At 36.4% G+C, this 14,892-nt stretch overlaps 1 protein-coding gene across 1 annotated transcript in view; it reads left to right on the top strand.

Annotated features, from left to right (window-relative positions):
* TACR3 (tachykinin receptor 3) overlaps positions 1 to 13,763 on the top strand; it is a 41,569-nt gene extending 27,806 nt beyond the window's left edge. Inside the window, exons 4-5 of the mRNA XM_026672633.2 lie at positions 9,221 to 9,417; positions 12,977 to 13,763. Of these exons, the coding sequence (XP_026528418.1) occupies positions 9,221 to 9,417; positions 12,977 to 13,286 (507 nt within the window). The 3' untranslated portion in view covers positions 13,287 to 13,763. The remainder of the gene's footprint in view (positions 1 to 9,220; positions 9,418 to 12,976) is intronic.
* The last annotated feature ends 1,129 nt before the right edge of the window (positions 13,764 to 14,892 follow it).

Below are 14,892 nucleotides of genomic sequence, written 5' to 3'. Positions count from 1 at the left end.
TGTTTTCAAGCATGACAATGCAGATACGTTTCCACACATTAACATTCCCTAATGTCAATGGAAGAGAATATATTTCCTAATGCTTTATCCATGCAACCTTAACTTCCAACTAATATTCCAAATAAATGATGGACATGTGTCAGATCAGCACAGTTCTCAGTGATGAATCACGTCTGCAAGGGAAAAAATGAATCAACCTTGTAGAATCCATACTGGCAATGTTTCTAATAGGGAGCAGCATTCTACAGTATTCTTTGGCAAGTGATACATGTCTCACGGTGGGCAGTTCCACATTGCCAAATAAATGTCATCCAAAAATAAGACAAAAGATGGTACAGATGTACCTTATCATGGCACAGAAGAATACGAACAAATATCTGATTATCACTGCTGTCCTCCAGGTACACTCACTGACTCTTTCAGGCCATCTAATCTGACTTTACAGAGGAAAGAAAAATTAAGAGTGATGGGTGGTGATCAGTGGTGGGATTCAAAAACTTTTACTACCAGTTCTGTGGGCATGGCTTGGTAGGCGTGGCAGGGGAAGGATATTGTAAAACCTCCAGACAGAGGTGGTATTTGCTGGTTCTCCAAACTACTCAAAATTTCTGCTACCAGTTCTCCAGAACGGGTCAGAACCTGCTGAATACCACCTCTGGAGGTGATTATTTATAAGAGATAAATGCTGATGAATAAAAAGTAGAATATCCTCTCCTGCCTATTGTTTCTCATTGTAAAAAAACTTCCTAATCAACATACAAAGTAGATAAATCCCACATTGAGGCAATACTATATTTCCCATAAACGGATATTGTTAAGAAGTAAAAGCTGATAAGGAGATGCATTTGTTCAGGGAAGGAGAACCTCTGATAATATCTTAATAATGTTTCTTTACCTAGAGAGTTTCATATATAAATATATAATTTTGTCCTTAATTTCTGACTAACTCATCTTTCAAGAATCCCTGACTGAAAAGTTTTTTTAATCCACTGTCACATCTTTCAGTAAAAACTTGGTCAGCATGCCCAAGTATGTCAATTATTACCTGCAGATTAGCAGGTTAGAAAGGTAGGAAGAATAGTTACTTTTTTAGTCCAATCAATTAGAGGAAATAAAGTTAGACTAATTATCAAGACTTAATAAATTTTCAAGATGGTGTTTCAACAAAGGTTTCAGGAAAGCACATTTGGAAACAAACTACTTTTATTAAATATGAAATATGGTATCTTTTTTGCTTCTTGGAGTGAAATGAAATATATTTCTTTCATTCTGCAATATCTTCTTCCTCCGTGGCTTTCTCCATGTTCTAGACCTCTGGAAACCTCTCCAGTCTTTGTACAGGAGGTTTCCAAAGGAAAATAAATGACATTCAGGACACAATAATGCAGGGGGTCTTCATTTGAGAATTTGAGGCAAACACTTTCGTTTTTCCCCTGGAGAGAAAGATTGCCTCCATGGCACCCAGAATTCTTGTCAAGGCAAAAATTACCCACCTCCCACGACCCTATTAATTCTTGCATCCCTGTGGCTTGACAAAATGTATGGGAGTTGAAAAGAAATTTTTAAGTACTCCATTATGCCAACTTTACAGTGTCTTTTTTTAATACCAGTCCAGCAATGAAATTTTTGCTATCAGAAACAGCCAACCATGGATGCCAGCCCTGCTGGGTAGAGAGGGAATCCAACAGGAGATTTCCTTCTTTAAACATGGAAACATCTGCTTGAGATGAAAATATTAGCAAAGTAACATCCTTGGGTTTCTCTCTTGTTTGTTTATTATTGTTATTATGTAAAGTTGCCCATTACCAGATGACTAACAGATTTTAAGCAGCTTAGGGAACTTACAAATAAACACAGTACAAAGTAATTTTAAGAAAGCAGAATCTAAAATGTAATTTCCCAACATTAATGAGTTAAAACTTGCTATTGATTATGTGCAGCAAATTGGTGTCAATATCACAGGCAAATTTTCTCCAGGATGGTCCTTCGGATTTTCCAAAAGTGCCCATGAAATTGAACCCATCCACTTTGCTGCTTATTATTCTCATCTGCTCTTTCCTTCTACCTTTCCCAGCATTATAGATTTCTCCAGAGAGTGATTATATAATATGTACAATTTGTTTGGTAGGTTATAATTAATCATCAAAGGCTTCTAGGAAAGCCAAGTTTTCAATGGCTAATCAAAAGCCATGACAATAAGAACCTTCACAGAGCAAGATCTCTCCAAAAGTAGGGAACTGTTACAGAGAATGCTCATTCACTATCATAGTAGTAGTCAGTGGTGGGATTCAAATTTTTTTACTACCGGTTCTGTAGGCGTGGCTTGGTGGGCGTGGCAGGGGAACGATATTGTAAAATCTCCAGTCAGAGGTGGTATTTGCTGGTTCTCCGAACTACTCAACATTTCCGTTACTGGTTCTCCAAAACTGGTCAGAACCTGCTGAATACCACCTCTGGTAGTAATAGGTAGGTAGATAATGGCATTAGGGAGTGTTTCCTAATTATCCCAAATATATATATAGATTCTACTAGGGAAAGGCCATAATAAGATAGCTTGGGCTCCATCTCTATAGTTCTCTATAGATAGCAATTGACTCATTAAATTGTATATAGAAACCTACCGGAAACTGGTACAGCTCCTACTGACTTTCTGACCCAGAGATCATAGGATAGAAATAAGCCTATTCTTTTTTATTAATTAAACAGCTCTTTTAATAGACATGCCATATAAACAAATAAACTAAGCCTTTGATCTGAGGGATTATATGCTTGTGACAAAGGTGAATACCAAAAGCATTTGTGACTGAGCCAAAATTCCTTCTGGCCATGAATCACTGGAAAAACTGTATTTTCATCGCTTAGCCCAATCCTTCCCAAGATGTCTGTGTGCTTATTCAATCAACATTTGTAAATCAAATTTCAGTGAACCTCTTTTCTTGCCAGGATAATCAGAACTCTAGCATTTTTCCTATTGCAGGTTTTTATTTCTATTTTTAAAAATTATTTTTCATGTTTTAAGCACACCATTTTTTTAGGTTCAGTTTTAGTAATACACAGTTTTCAATCTGTGATTGGTTAGACCCCGGGGGGGGGGGGCACTGTTGTTACAGCTTGAAGAAATGTTATGATTTAAATCTTGAGTTAAGTATTGGTAGTCCGAGGCCATGGTCTGTGCCCACAAAAGGTATTTAAAGGGATCCATAGTGAAGAAAAGATTGAGATCCAATGGATTGACGGTATAACATATGTGTCAAAGAGAAAGTCTGCTCTCTAGCACTACTGCATCAGCATCATTTCCAGTTCAAATGATACATGTTTTGCAGCTTCATTGTTTTAGTTTTTACCTTCCCCAAGCTTTTTGGTAACTTATTCAGCCCATCAGTTCTGATCGTGGCACTAATTTTATTGAAGCTCAAACGTCAAAGACTGGTGCAAAGATCACAGAAGCTTTTTTTTTTTCCCCTGAAATGATTGGATGGGGAAATGAAACTTTTGCTCTATTTTGACAACTTTCTTGAAGAAGAAGCTGCTTTAATACCGTAATAACTCTTTTACTATTTTCTTGCTGGTTTTTGTATCTTTGGCCAGAGATTGGGCTAAATGAGAGAGAATTCCATTTTATGGATGTGTCTTCCTTAGAAGAGATAAAAAGTTCTGCAGACTATTGTTTATGTGCACAGCTTGCAGTCTGCCCGACATCCTTATCTTCCCCCAGATTTCTTTCCCCAACTAGTAGCAAACGCATCACATTATTTTTCTCTTTGTTATCTCTTCTATTCATGAAGCACATCTGCATATCTATGGGAGACTACATGTATGAAAGAATAAGCATTGTGGGTGGGAAAGTAAATAAAAACCTTCACAAATAAAGTCATTACAATATTTAATTACTCATCATTCGTTCATTTTATATTCATTTGTTTTAACCTTTTAGGTTTAGTGATCCCTTTTGCAACAGGCCTTTCCCAGCATATGGTTGTTGACCCAATAAAAGTATGGGTTTGAGGAATAAAGGTTGTGTAAGGGAGCTGTAGGCCATACGGCAGACAACAGTGAAAAATGTGCATTATGCACATTATAAAATATGTGCATAAGTTCCTAAATATGAGCAGAGATACTGAGTTAAGTGGGATTCCATGCAAACTCTTTTCATGTAAGGGCTGCTATTCACAGTTCTCTACAGCCCTAGCTGGCTTTGAGTCAGAGCTTGCTGTGCCAAATCCATTCGCTTGCATGTGCTTGCAATGAGGACTATTATTCAAGTTTGCTTCAGATTTTATTCTTTGCGGTAATCATTCTCATCAAGTTTATGTGGGGCAAATCGTGAGTCCCCTAACATTCTTTGCTTATTCTTTAGAAAAAGAATAAAGCATATTTTTAATGCAGTGTACAGAATGCCACCATAGGGGAAATGTTATCTTTGGAACAGCTTTCATTCCTACTTCACTTTCTGTGTTCTCATCAATTTAATCTTGCAATAACTGTCATAACCACAGCTTCACAAAACGATTAGGGAATGACATAGTGATTGGCCCAACACTGTTGCTCTGTGACCTTGAAGACTGAGTGGTGATTTGAACAATCTTGTCCAAAAAACAAATGTATGCATAGAGAAATATATATTTATATACTTTGTGCTTTAAATTGAAATATCTGAATGTTCAGTTAATGCCTGTTTTTTTACAAAATAAAGCTGGAGAAGTATTTTGGAGAGCCATTGAATCAATTTGATCACCAAAGGCTTTCTCATTTTGATGAATGAAGCTGTAATTCTTCCAGTTATATGCACAGAATGATGTTTCCTCTTGGGACAAGGAGTAATGGAGTGTAGAGATGTAATTTACCTTGGAAATTTTGCTATGATTTATGCTCAAAAATCATTTTCAGCACTATTCTGCTCAATAAAGATGCCATAATGTAGTCAGAAAAATAAACACTTCTGAAAATTAAGAAAGATGAAAATTTTATAGAATAGAATAACAGAGTTGGAAGGGACCCTTGGAGGTCTTCTAGTCCAACTCCTTGCTTAGGCAGCAAACCCTACACCACTTCAGACAAATGCTTATCCAAACTCTTCTTTAATGTTGGAGCATTTACAACTTCTGGAGGCAAGTTGTTCCACTGATTAATTGTTCTAACTGTCAGGAAATTTCTCCTTAGTTCTAGGTTGCTTCTCTCCTTGATTAGTTTCCGACCATTACTTCTTGTCCTGCCTTCAGGTGCTTTGGAGAATAAGTTGAGTTTCTCTTGAGATATTAGAATACTGCTATCATGTCACCCCTAGTCCTACTTTTCATCAGACTAGACATACTCAGTTCCAGCAACCGTTCTTCATATGTTTTAGCCTCCAACCCCTTAATCATCTTTGTTGCTCTTCTCTGCACTCTAGAGTCTCAACATCTTTTTTACATTGTGATGACCAAAACTGGATGCAGTATTCCAAGTGTGGCCTTACCAAAGCATTATAAAGTGGTATTAACACTTCACATGATCTTGATTCTATCTTGATTCTATCCCTCTGTTTATGCAGCCTACAACTGTGTTGGCTTTTTTGGCAGATGCAATACACTGCTGGCTCATATTTAAATGATTGCCCAGTAGGACTTTATAAGAAAACATTACTCTAAGGGCCATCTAGACATGGACCTGGAATGCCATGAAGTTTAAAGATGAATGAACTAGTGCTTTGAAGTGGAACACTAACAAAAAAAAAGTTGATTCTAAGATAAATATTTCTATTTCACCATAAAGAGGACCACAGAGGATTCACCTTTGCATAAATTTGGCATTTGGTAAATTATATATATCGATATTATTTCTCTACTTCTGAATATTTTAAACAATAGTAATCAACATAGAGGTTTAAAGGCTTCTTTTAAAAATAGATGACATGTTACTTTTACATATTACTTATATATTATGATTTGGACACACTTCAGTTGGGTTTTAGGCCAGAATGTAGTGTCAAAATGGCATTGATCCCGCTTTGATTATCATTTTGGAATATGGATGGGAATGGTGCATCTATCCTTGTGCTCCTTGATCTCTCAATGGCTTTCAATACCACTGACCACAATTTGCAGGGTTGGAGGCACTTCTTACAGTGGTTTTCCACTTTTCTTCTGGAGCCAGTTGCAGTAAACATTGATGGGGATAGAGGTTGCACTAGTGGGCTGCCTTGGAGCTCAGTGGTCTCTACTCACGCATTTAACATTTAGATAAAAACAATGAGTAAGTCATCCATTGGTTTAGAGTCTAATAGAGTACACCATGATACCATAATACTTCTTGATCCCAAGCTGTTCAAGTGATGCTTTCAATTCATGAACCAGTATTTGAAGGCTACTTGGATTTGGATGGGAGGAACAAGCTCAGGGTCAATTGTGCCATGATCAAGTAGCTGTAAGTATTTGGGCCTCCTAGATCTGGGAATTTTTAATCTTTGGTCTTGGATGGGATTGTACAACCCAATTTGAAATTGATATGCAATTAAAGTGTCATCATGAATTAACAGCTCAAAGTAGTCAGCAGCTGTGGCCAGGAAGGCCTTTACAAGATTCATTTTACACCCATTCCTAGAACATAATCCTTCTGTCACTTAAGCTACTCATCTCAGAACTGGGCTACTACAAGACATCCATAAAGGCTGCCATTGAAGACCTCTCAGAGTTATAGGTGATCCAGAATACAGCAGATTAGGAAATAACGAGTTGATCACATTATGCCCATTTGTTATCCATGCCTTGCAATCTACACTTGTTTACAAATTATGCTTGTTGGCTTCTGGGTACTATTCAAGATGCTGGTTATAACTTATGAAGCCCTTTATAAAATTAGCTCTGGGTATCTGGGAGCCATCTCTTTTCAATTGTATATTTTCACCCAGTAAGAGCTAGAAGAATGGATACCTCCAAGTCTCTTCAATTATCTCCAAGCCCCCAAGCCCCTTCAGTAGGTGTACAGTTAGGATGTAGAAAGTATGTCTTCTTTGTTGAGGTTCCTGGCTTTCTGGAATACAACACACACACACCAAAAAATCTGAACAATTTCCATTTTGATGGTATCCTGAAAATCACAGAAAACTTGGTCTAGCTCCCAGTTCTGGAAATAGGGTATCCCTTCTATTTTTCTTCGAGGCATTTCGGGAAACATTTCAAATATTTATGATTTTTATCCATTTTTTATTTAATTTTATAATGTAAGCTGCCTTGTGGTGGTTGTAATTGAACAGTCTCTAAATGTAAATGAATAAATAAATATTTATTTATACTAAATAAATAAGTACTGGTTTAGCCAATGAAGTGCAACAGGATGCAAAACACACATATAATGTAACCTGTCCCTCCCAACTCAGGGGTCTTCAGGTTTGATGGGCTCAAACTCCTACACCTTAAAAATGATTGTAGTGAATGCACAGAACCAGTGTGACAGGAGCAAATGGCTGATTCTGTAGTAGTGCAAAGGAGTCTGGATATCTGTCAGAGAAAAAAACAGATACAAAACTAGAGCTATGGAAACCTTGCATTCTACAGTTCTGTATGGAACTGATAGGCAACGCAAATGGAGAAACTATATGGGAGTAAAAATCAACTTCAGTATTGTGCAGTATAGCAAAGAAGCCACAAGTCCATCAGGTATCAACCAAAGAAACATGCCAGGGATAGAAAAGGCCTTCTTTCAAAGTTTGCACACTGATTACTAAATGTTTGCTATTTCGATAGCTGAATGGGTGGATCTGGGACTGGAGGCATTGTCTTTGTTTTTCAATTATGAGAAAATTATTTTAGGGATTATTTTTTTATGGCACAAGCAACACAAACTATGAAAATCATAACACTCACATACATCAAAAACATTTAAGAAACATTCAATAATTACAACCACAAGTCACTGTAACACACACAGTAACATCTTCCAAACCATCCTAAGCAAATGAAAAAACTAGTAGTCCATTTTTTTTTTTAAAAAGGAGTAATCTACAATATACAGTGGAAAGACCATAACAACCACTATATCGGCAGAAAACATCCCTGAACACCAACTAGTACATCCATGAACATATTCCTGAACATCAACTAGCAGTCCTAAAACACAATAACAACATATGAGCAGCCACAATTTCAGCTGGAAAATTATTAGCTTCTTCTTCTTCTTCTTCTTCTTCTTCTTCTTCTTCTTCTTCTTCTTCTTCTTCTTCTTCTTCTTCTTCTTCTTCTTCTTCTTGCTTCTTGCTTCTTGCTTCTTGCTTCTTGCTTCTTGCTTCTGCTTCTCCTCCTTCTCCTCCTCCTCCTCCTCCTCCTCCTCCTCCTCCTCCTCCTCCTCCTCCTCCTCCTCCTCCTCCTCCTTCTTCTTCTTTTCAGTTGGGTTCAATTTTTGGAGACTGATTCTAGACAAAGCTAAATCCAAAAAACACCAGAGAATTTTTGGAAATTTGGCTTTCTGACAAATCAGACGTCAGTAGACACATGGAGATAAAGCATATTTATATACCATTCAAAAGAAACAATAAAAAGCTAAGAAACAAAAAGACCAGAATTCATCCTTTTCAGCAGCCAACATTCAGATAAGCAAAGATTAGCACCAGACAAACAATCAAGCAGAAAACAATATTCTAATCAAGGAACTACCAAGAAGAAAACCACACCCCTACCCAAACTGGTAGGGCAAGCTACTGCGTATAAATGGAGCAAGCCCCTTATGATATTACCTAGTTGGATAATGAAATGTCTGCAAACAACCAAGCTCAGATAACACGAATAATTCCATAGTTCAACTCTAAGCAACATTATTTCCTTTGTTGGAATTTCCCATCTATCTGAATATTCCCAAGAGATGTCATCTGTGGTGCCACATGTTAAGCTGCTATTTTATTTATTCACTGTATACCAATGGTTATTTGATTCAGCTATCCTGTAAAGCACAACAGCTATCTACCCATATGTCAGACTTAATCATTCGGGCCATAAGTAAAGTGCAGGAGGCTCAAATCCATATCAAAACACTCTCTGTTATCTGAGCAAAGCAAAGGGGAAAATGTCAAAATAGATAAATTCCTTTTATAGCATTCTGGGTTTTTTTTCCAAATTATTAAATATCTATATAAATTTAACACTCCAACCATAGCAGCCTAATATCTAGTGTTGATAATATTAAAAGGCACTTACAGGCTACAAAGTTGTAAAAAAAAACTCCTCTTCCCCCCCCATCTGTTTGCTTCCAGGTTGTAAAAATGATGATTGTGGTTGTATTGACATTTGCCATCTGCTGGTTGCCATATCACATTTATTTCATTCTTACTGGAATCTATGAAAATTGGAATCGATGGAAATACATTCAGCAGATCTATCTAGCAACGTTTTGGCTCGCTATGAGTTCTACTATGTATAATCCCATTATCTACTGCTGTCTCAATAAAAGGTAAGGTTTTAATTTAAGAATAATCAATCTACAGTTGGGAGCCTGGACATTTCTTTTTTCATTCTTCTGTATTAAATGAATTTCATTTATTCATTGTTCATCCTGGAAATTAAGAGAGAAGAAAAAGGGGTACCATAGATCTCCTTCTGCATTGTAAAAAAGTTTATTTATTCAAACGCTCAGAACAGTTGTTTAGAAATATACATTTCTGTTGACATTCTTCAATCTGTATTCATTTCCTCCCCTATCCTTTTTGTCACCATTTACAGGTAATCCTCAGGTTAAAACAGTTCACTTAGTAATCGTTCAAAGTTACAAATCCCTGCCAAAAGTACTTACGACCAGGTCCCAAAGTTACATATTTTGCAGCATCATAGCAGTCGTTCGCACTTATGAATGATGGCAGAGATGCTGCAACATGTTCCTTTGGTGCCATGCCTGACAGCCCTGCACTGCCCATGCAGTGGAGGAACTTTGGTGCTGCAGTGGTTAGAGTGCTGTACTGCAGGCCATTTCTGCTGACTATCTGCTGCCAGCAATTTGGCAGTTCAAATCCCACCAGGCTCAAGGTTGACTCAGCCATCCATCCATCCTTCCAAGGTGGATAAAATGAGGACCCAGATGGTTGGGGCAATATACTGGCTCTGTAAACCGCTTAGGGAGAGCTGTAAAGCACTGTGAAGCTGTATATAAGTCTTATTTCACTGGGGAAATGGAAAAGCTGGGTTGCAAATGAAAGAAGAATGTAGGGAAACCCAAAAAGTTCATGGAGCTAAAAAAAAAAGTAAAATCAGACCTTCAAATTTCTCACAAAAATAAAGTAAGATCTCGTGAAGTTGGAAAGGCTGATTTTACTTTTCTGTAAACTCTTATAACTAAGAAAGTACAATATGACCTATGGAAACTTACTTGAAATTCTCTCCTTTGAACTAATGTTTAAACCAAATTGAATTTCATACATGAAACTTGAAACAACAGAAAAAATACAGTAGATCCAAGAAGATTTATTTACTAGCACCAAAATCAATACCAAAAAAATATGGTAGTAACAAAACATTATCACCATCTTGTATAAAGTCAATGTTATGTGGTTATTTTATATAAATGCTACTTGAATCTATAACTCTCTGAGTACTTACATGAAATAGCATGTAATAGCTTACCACACATAAAAATTGCATTACATTTATATGTGATATAAATAAAATATAAATGGAAAATAATTCACATATTTAAGAGATATAAGACCTCTCATCAATCTTGTGGTTCTTTTGGTCAGACGTTTAAGCAGAAGATGCTGTCTGAGAGAATCTGTCTAATATTACATGATACCTTACCTGAGAGCCAGCAAAATTCAAAAATACAGATGGGAATAGGCTACTTATCTGTGCAATATCAGCAAAATTGGTACACAAACAAAAATCAGAACCTAATTCCTTTTTGATAGGCATTTCAAAGGGGACATTAATTCCTGCCATATATATGCAAACATTTTTAGATGATAGGAGAAACACAACAAGCACAACCTTTCAGCATCTTGCTCAAACACCTGCCTGTTGCAATCTTATTTAACACCCACATAATCCCATCAGGATTTGTATCGGGCACAGAAATGCTGCTGTGTTGTTCTTTTTGTCTTCTGATCCAAATTGAAAATGTATGAAATATTTATTATTTATCCCAAAAGTTCAAAATGAATTTATATTGCAAGTAATTTATCTCAAGAGAGCTTCATTTCCTTGCGTTTTTGTGTTCCGCAGTGTTATTTGTAATATTGCTTTGCACCTTCAAGCTATAATTAGGCATGAGTTGAATCAACTGAGCTGTAGCTCAGCGGTAATTGAAATGGATGAGTCGATGTTAGTTGTGTTCAAGTCTAAGTTCATTCCATAAACATTCTCATAATTTTCATTTAACAAACTTCAACCACTCAATATTTGCTTTCAAACTATATGCATGAAGTTTTATTTTAATTTACTCAACTTGCTATATTGTCATCTACTGTAGGTCTGCATGTATTTTAAATACTTCCTTATATAAGTATCTTTTTTTTTACAATTACTGCTAAAACATTACATTTTCTACATATTCCTCTTCAAGATAGGCACTTTTATAATTACCACAGCAAAATTCGACAAAGCATTCAGTTTGAACTGCCTTCTCATCCACACTTTTTATTTATTTATTAAGTTTATATAACACCCACCTGATCCACATATTAGTCGGGAACTGCAAATTATGTTTTTTAAAAAACAAATTGTAGTCAGAATTATGCAGTCTCTCACTTGGTATTTCAAGGTAGATATTTAGGGCACAAATGGGCCCTGCTAGAAGAAAGGACAGGAGGGATCCAGTTCACCAGGGATGCTTTATCATATTTTAAATAAGTGGTGTTTTTTTTTTTATAATGATGGCAATGCTACAAGTTATAAACATGTTTTCTTCAACTGTATTGCTTTTTTTGGATGGAGCAATGGCCTTTTGGAATTCTGCACACGTACAAAAGTATAAGAAAGTACATGTCTGTACAATTCCAAGTAGTCTTGCCCCATTTTTTCTATATGAAAGGAGTTTAACCCTAACCCTAACCCACAGAAAATACAGGTGGTCCTTGTTTAGTGACTGCCACGTTTAGCAACTGTTTACAGTGACAATGATGATTTTTAAAAAAATTCAATCAGTCCTTATATTTACAAACTTGACAGGTATATAAAGCAAAGAAAAACTGAAGATCGTAAGCACAGTTGTGGTTTCATTTAGTGACCCTGTCACTAACAACCAGGTTGCCTCTTACAAATGTAATCACTAGGACCACCTGTGAATTATCAACTAAGAACAATATTATTCTTAGATCACATCTAATATACTGTGTATGTAAACCAGCTCTAAATTAACCAGCTGAAAGGGAGGAGGGGGCTGCTAAAACATTTAATCCATAATTTTTCAGACGATTAATTCCACTCTTCTGATGATGTTGTGCATTAAAGAAATTGTGAATCGGTCCCTGATAGCTGGGCAGCACAGTCTGACACTCTCTGAAATTAGATGCAGATGCAGCCGAATTTGCATTCTGTTTTATTAGGTTTTTCTAGTAGTCTCAACAGATGGGAATCCAGTCCTTTTTCCAATCCTGCTATTAAGATGTCTCTACGCATCTGTTACAATTAGAAAGTCTCTTCTATTGTTGAGCCAAGTTCATTACAATTTTTATCCATTAGCTCTAATTCTACCCTCTGGAGTAATCAAGAGCAAGTTGCTTTCATCTCCTGTAGGACTTCTGATGTTTAAAGGTCGCTAACATGTTCCTCTTTTATTTATTTTTTCTTCTCTAGGCTTAATATCTCTAAGCCATTCCTAGTAGAACTGGAATTGACAATCTCTATAATATTTATTTCTTATTCTGGACATACTTCAGTATGTATACAGTTCTGAAAATGTGAAGCCCAGAACTAAACTCAGATATCTAGAAATGTATATTTGATTAACTCTTTTCTTTAAAAAATGTTTTCTATGGGATATGTCAAATATCAAGTACATACGCTATGCATGTGTTTTTCAGATTCCGAGCTGGTTTCAAGAGAGCTTTTCAATGGTGTCCTTTCATTGAAGTATCTAGTTACGATGAACTGGAGCTTAAGACAACTAGATTCCATCCTACCAGGCAAAGCAGCCTATACACAGTTACCAGAATGGAATCCAGCATGTCAGTAGTGTTTGAATCCGGTGATGGCGAAAACAGCAAGTCTATGCGCAAGAAAGGAGCACAAGAAGCCAACGCAAATGGGAATTCATGCAGGAGTTCCAAAGCTAGTTCAGCAGTGTCAAGTTACATCAATTCTCCATATACATCAGCGGACGAGTACTCCTAAAGCCTTTCATGAATTTATTAATAGATGTGAGGCAAAGTCACATAGCTAAGAAATAAGACAATGCTATTCTGCCTTAGGATCAAACATCTGGAAAGCAACCATGCTTTAAATATGGACCACTGACTGCATGTGTATACACGTTGCCTGTATATACCTTGCCTATTATCATCAACCTTCTTTGATCCAACCTGTTTGTGTGTGTGTGTGTGTGTGTGTGTTGGAAAAGGCAAAAACAGAGTCTTGTTTACATTAACATTGTGACTTAGTGTCATGAGATAAACTGGAACATCCATGTAAATTATGTAAAACAGGTGCGATTAAGAACAATTTATATCCCACTGAAATGAGCAGAAAAAAATGTGTCATGTTTTCAATGTTACTTAAATGATTGCTCTAAATCCACACCTTTTGAAACAACATTATATGGGGTGGACCTGTTCTTTGGAGTTAAGATAAAACTTATTTATTTATTTATCTATCTATCTATTTATTATTTATTTATTTATTTATTTGTTTGTTTGTTTATTATTTATTTATTTATTTATTTATTTGATTTCCCACCTCAGCAAATGACTCTGGGGTGGCTTACAACTCAACATTACTGATTCATATCATGTAAGTGTTCTAGGAGGATAACATGGTTTTAATGTTGAGTTAAATAAGTTGCTACTGTCCTTATGAAAACCTGAGATTGCTTAACAGCTCCACTGTTTGCGGTCTTAAGTGACAAGGAGACAACTTTGAGTACAAGGGCTCCAAACTTCAAGTTAACAACTCTGAAATTCACTGCAACACATCAAGACTATTAATTAAGCATGAGACACGGCAATTGTTACCATTTTTTAATCTGTTCTGCATCTGATTTCCTGCCCCATCAACTGCACAGCAGTACATAACATAGTCACAAAATGGACCAGAATGAAGCAGGTCTTCCCATTTGCTACTTTCATAGACATACAAATGTCTGGACTGCATTCAAATAGAAAAAAAATCAACAAGTGCTTTTCACTGTATCACACTACAGCTTCAGGTTAGCTTGTGTGATAGCTTTCTTAATTCTGCAAATCACATTGATATCCATAGGTATCCAATACAAATTGCTATGTCATGGAAATGACAAAACATACATTCCAAAGTCACAATGTAACTCTCAGGCTTTCCTATTTGCATCTTGTAGTGGTATGCAAACATGTTATTCATATGATTTGGATTTCAGCGCATGTTTTATCATCTGCAAACATGTCAGCTCCCTTCTGCAAATGTTTATGTGGAATCCTCTTGGAGTGATGGTGTCTTTTAATTATCAGCAAAATATCTTCCAGCAACATTGCTGCTTCTGTACTGAAGTTTGGAAATAACAGCTGAAGATTTTTTTATAATTGACCTTCTTAACATTTTCTTTCATCTTTCCATCAGTTTTCATATCTGAGCAGTGTTGTCTTCACGTCAGATATAGCTGCTAGAAGTCCTGGGCAAAAGTTCTCTTCTCTGTATTTTAAATTTGATAGCACTGGTTCCAGTGTGTTCCAGCAGTTCAAGAAATTTAGAATTACTTCATCACCCCCATCCAATCCTTGTTTCAACTCTTTGCATCCTTTCAGATCAC

Source organism: Notechis scutatus, chromosome 4, assembly GCF_049901735.1.
Source record: "Notechis scutatus isolate UNSWTSFEM ecotype Mainland chromosome 4, rNotScu1.2, whole genome shotgun sequence".
NCBI classification, from domain to species: domain Eukaryota; kingdom Metazoa; phylum Chordata; class Lepidosauria; order Squamata; family Elapidae; genus Notechis; species Notechis scutatus.
The sequence above is the reverse complement of the archived record's forward strand: the minus strand, read 5'-3'. Positions and strand labels throughout refer to the sequence as shown.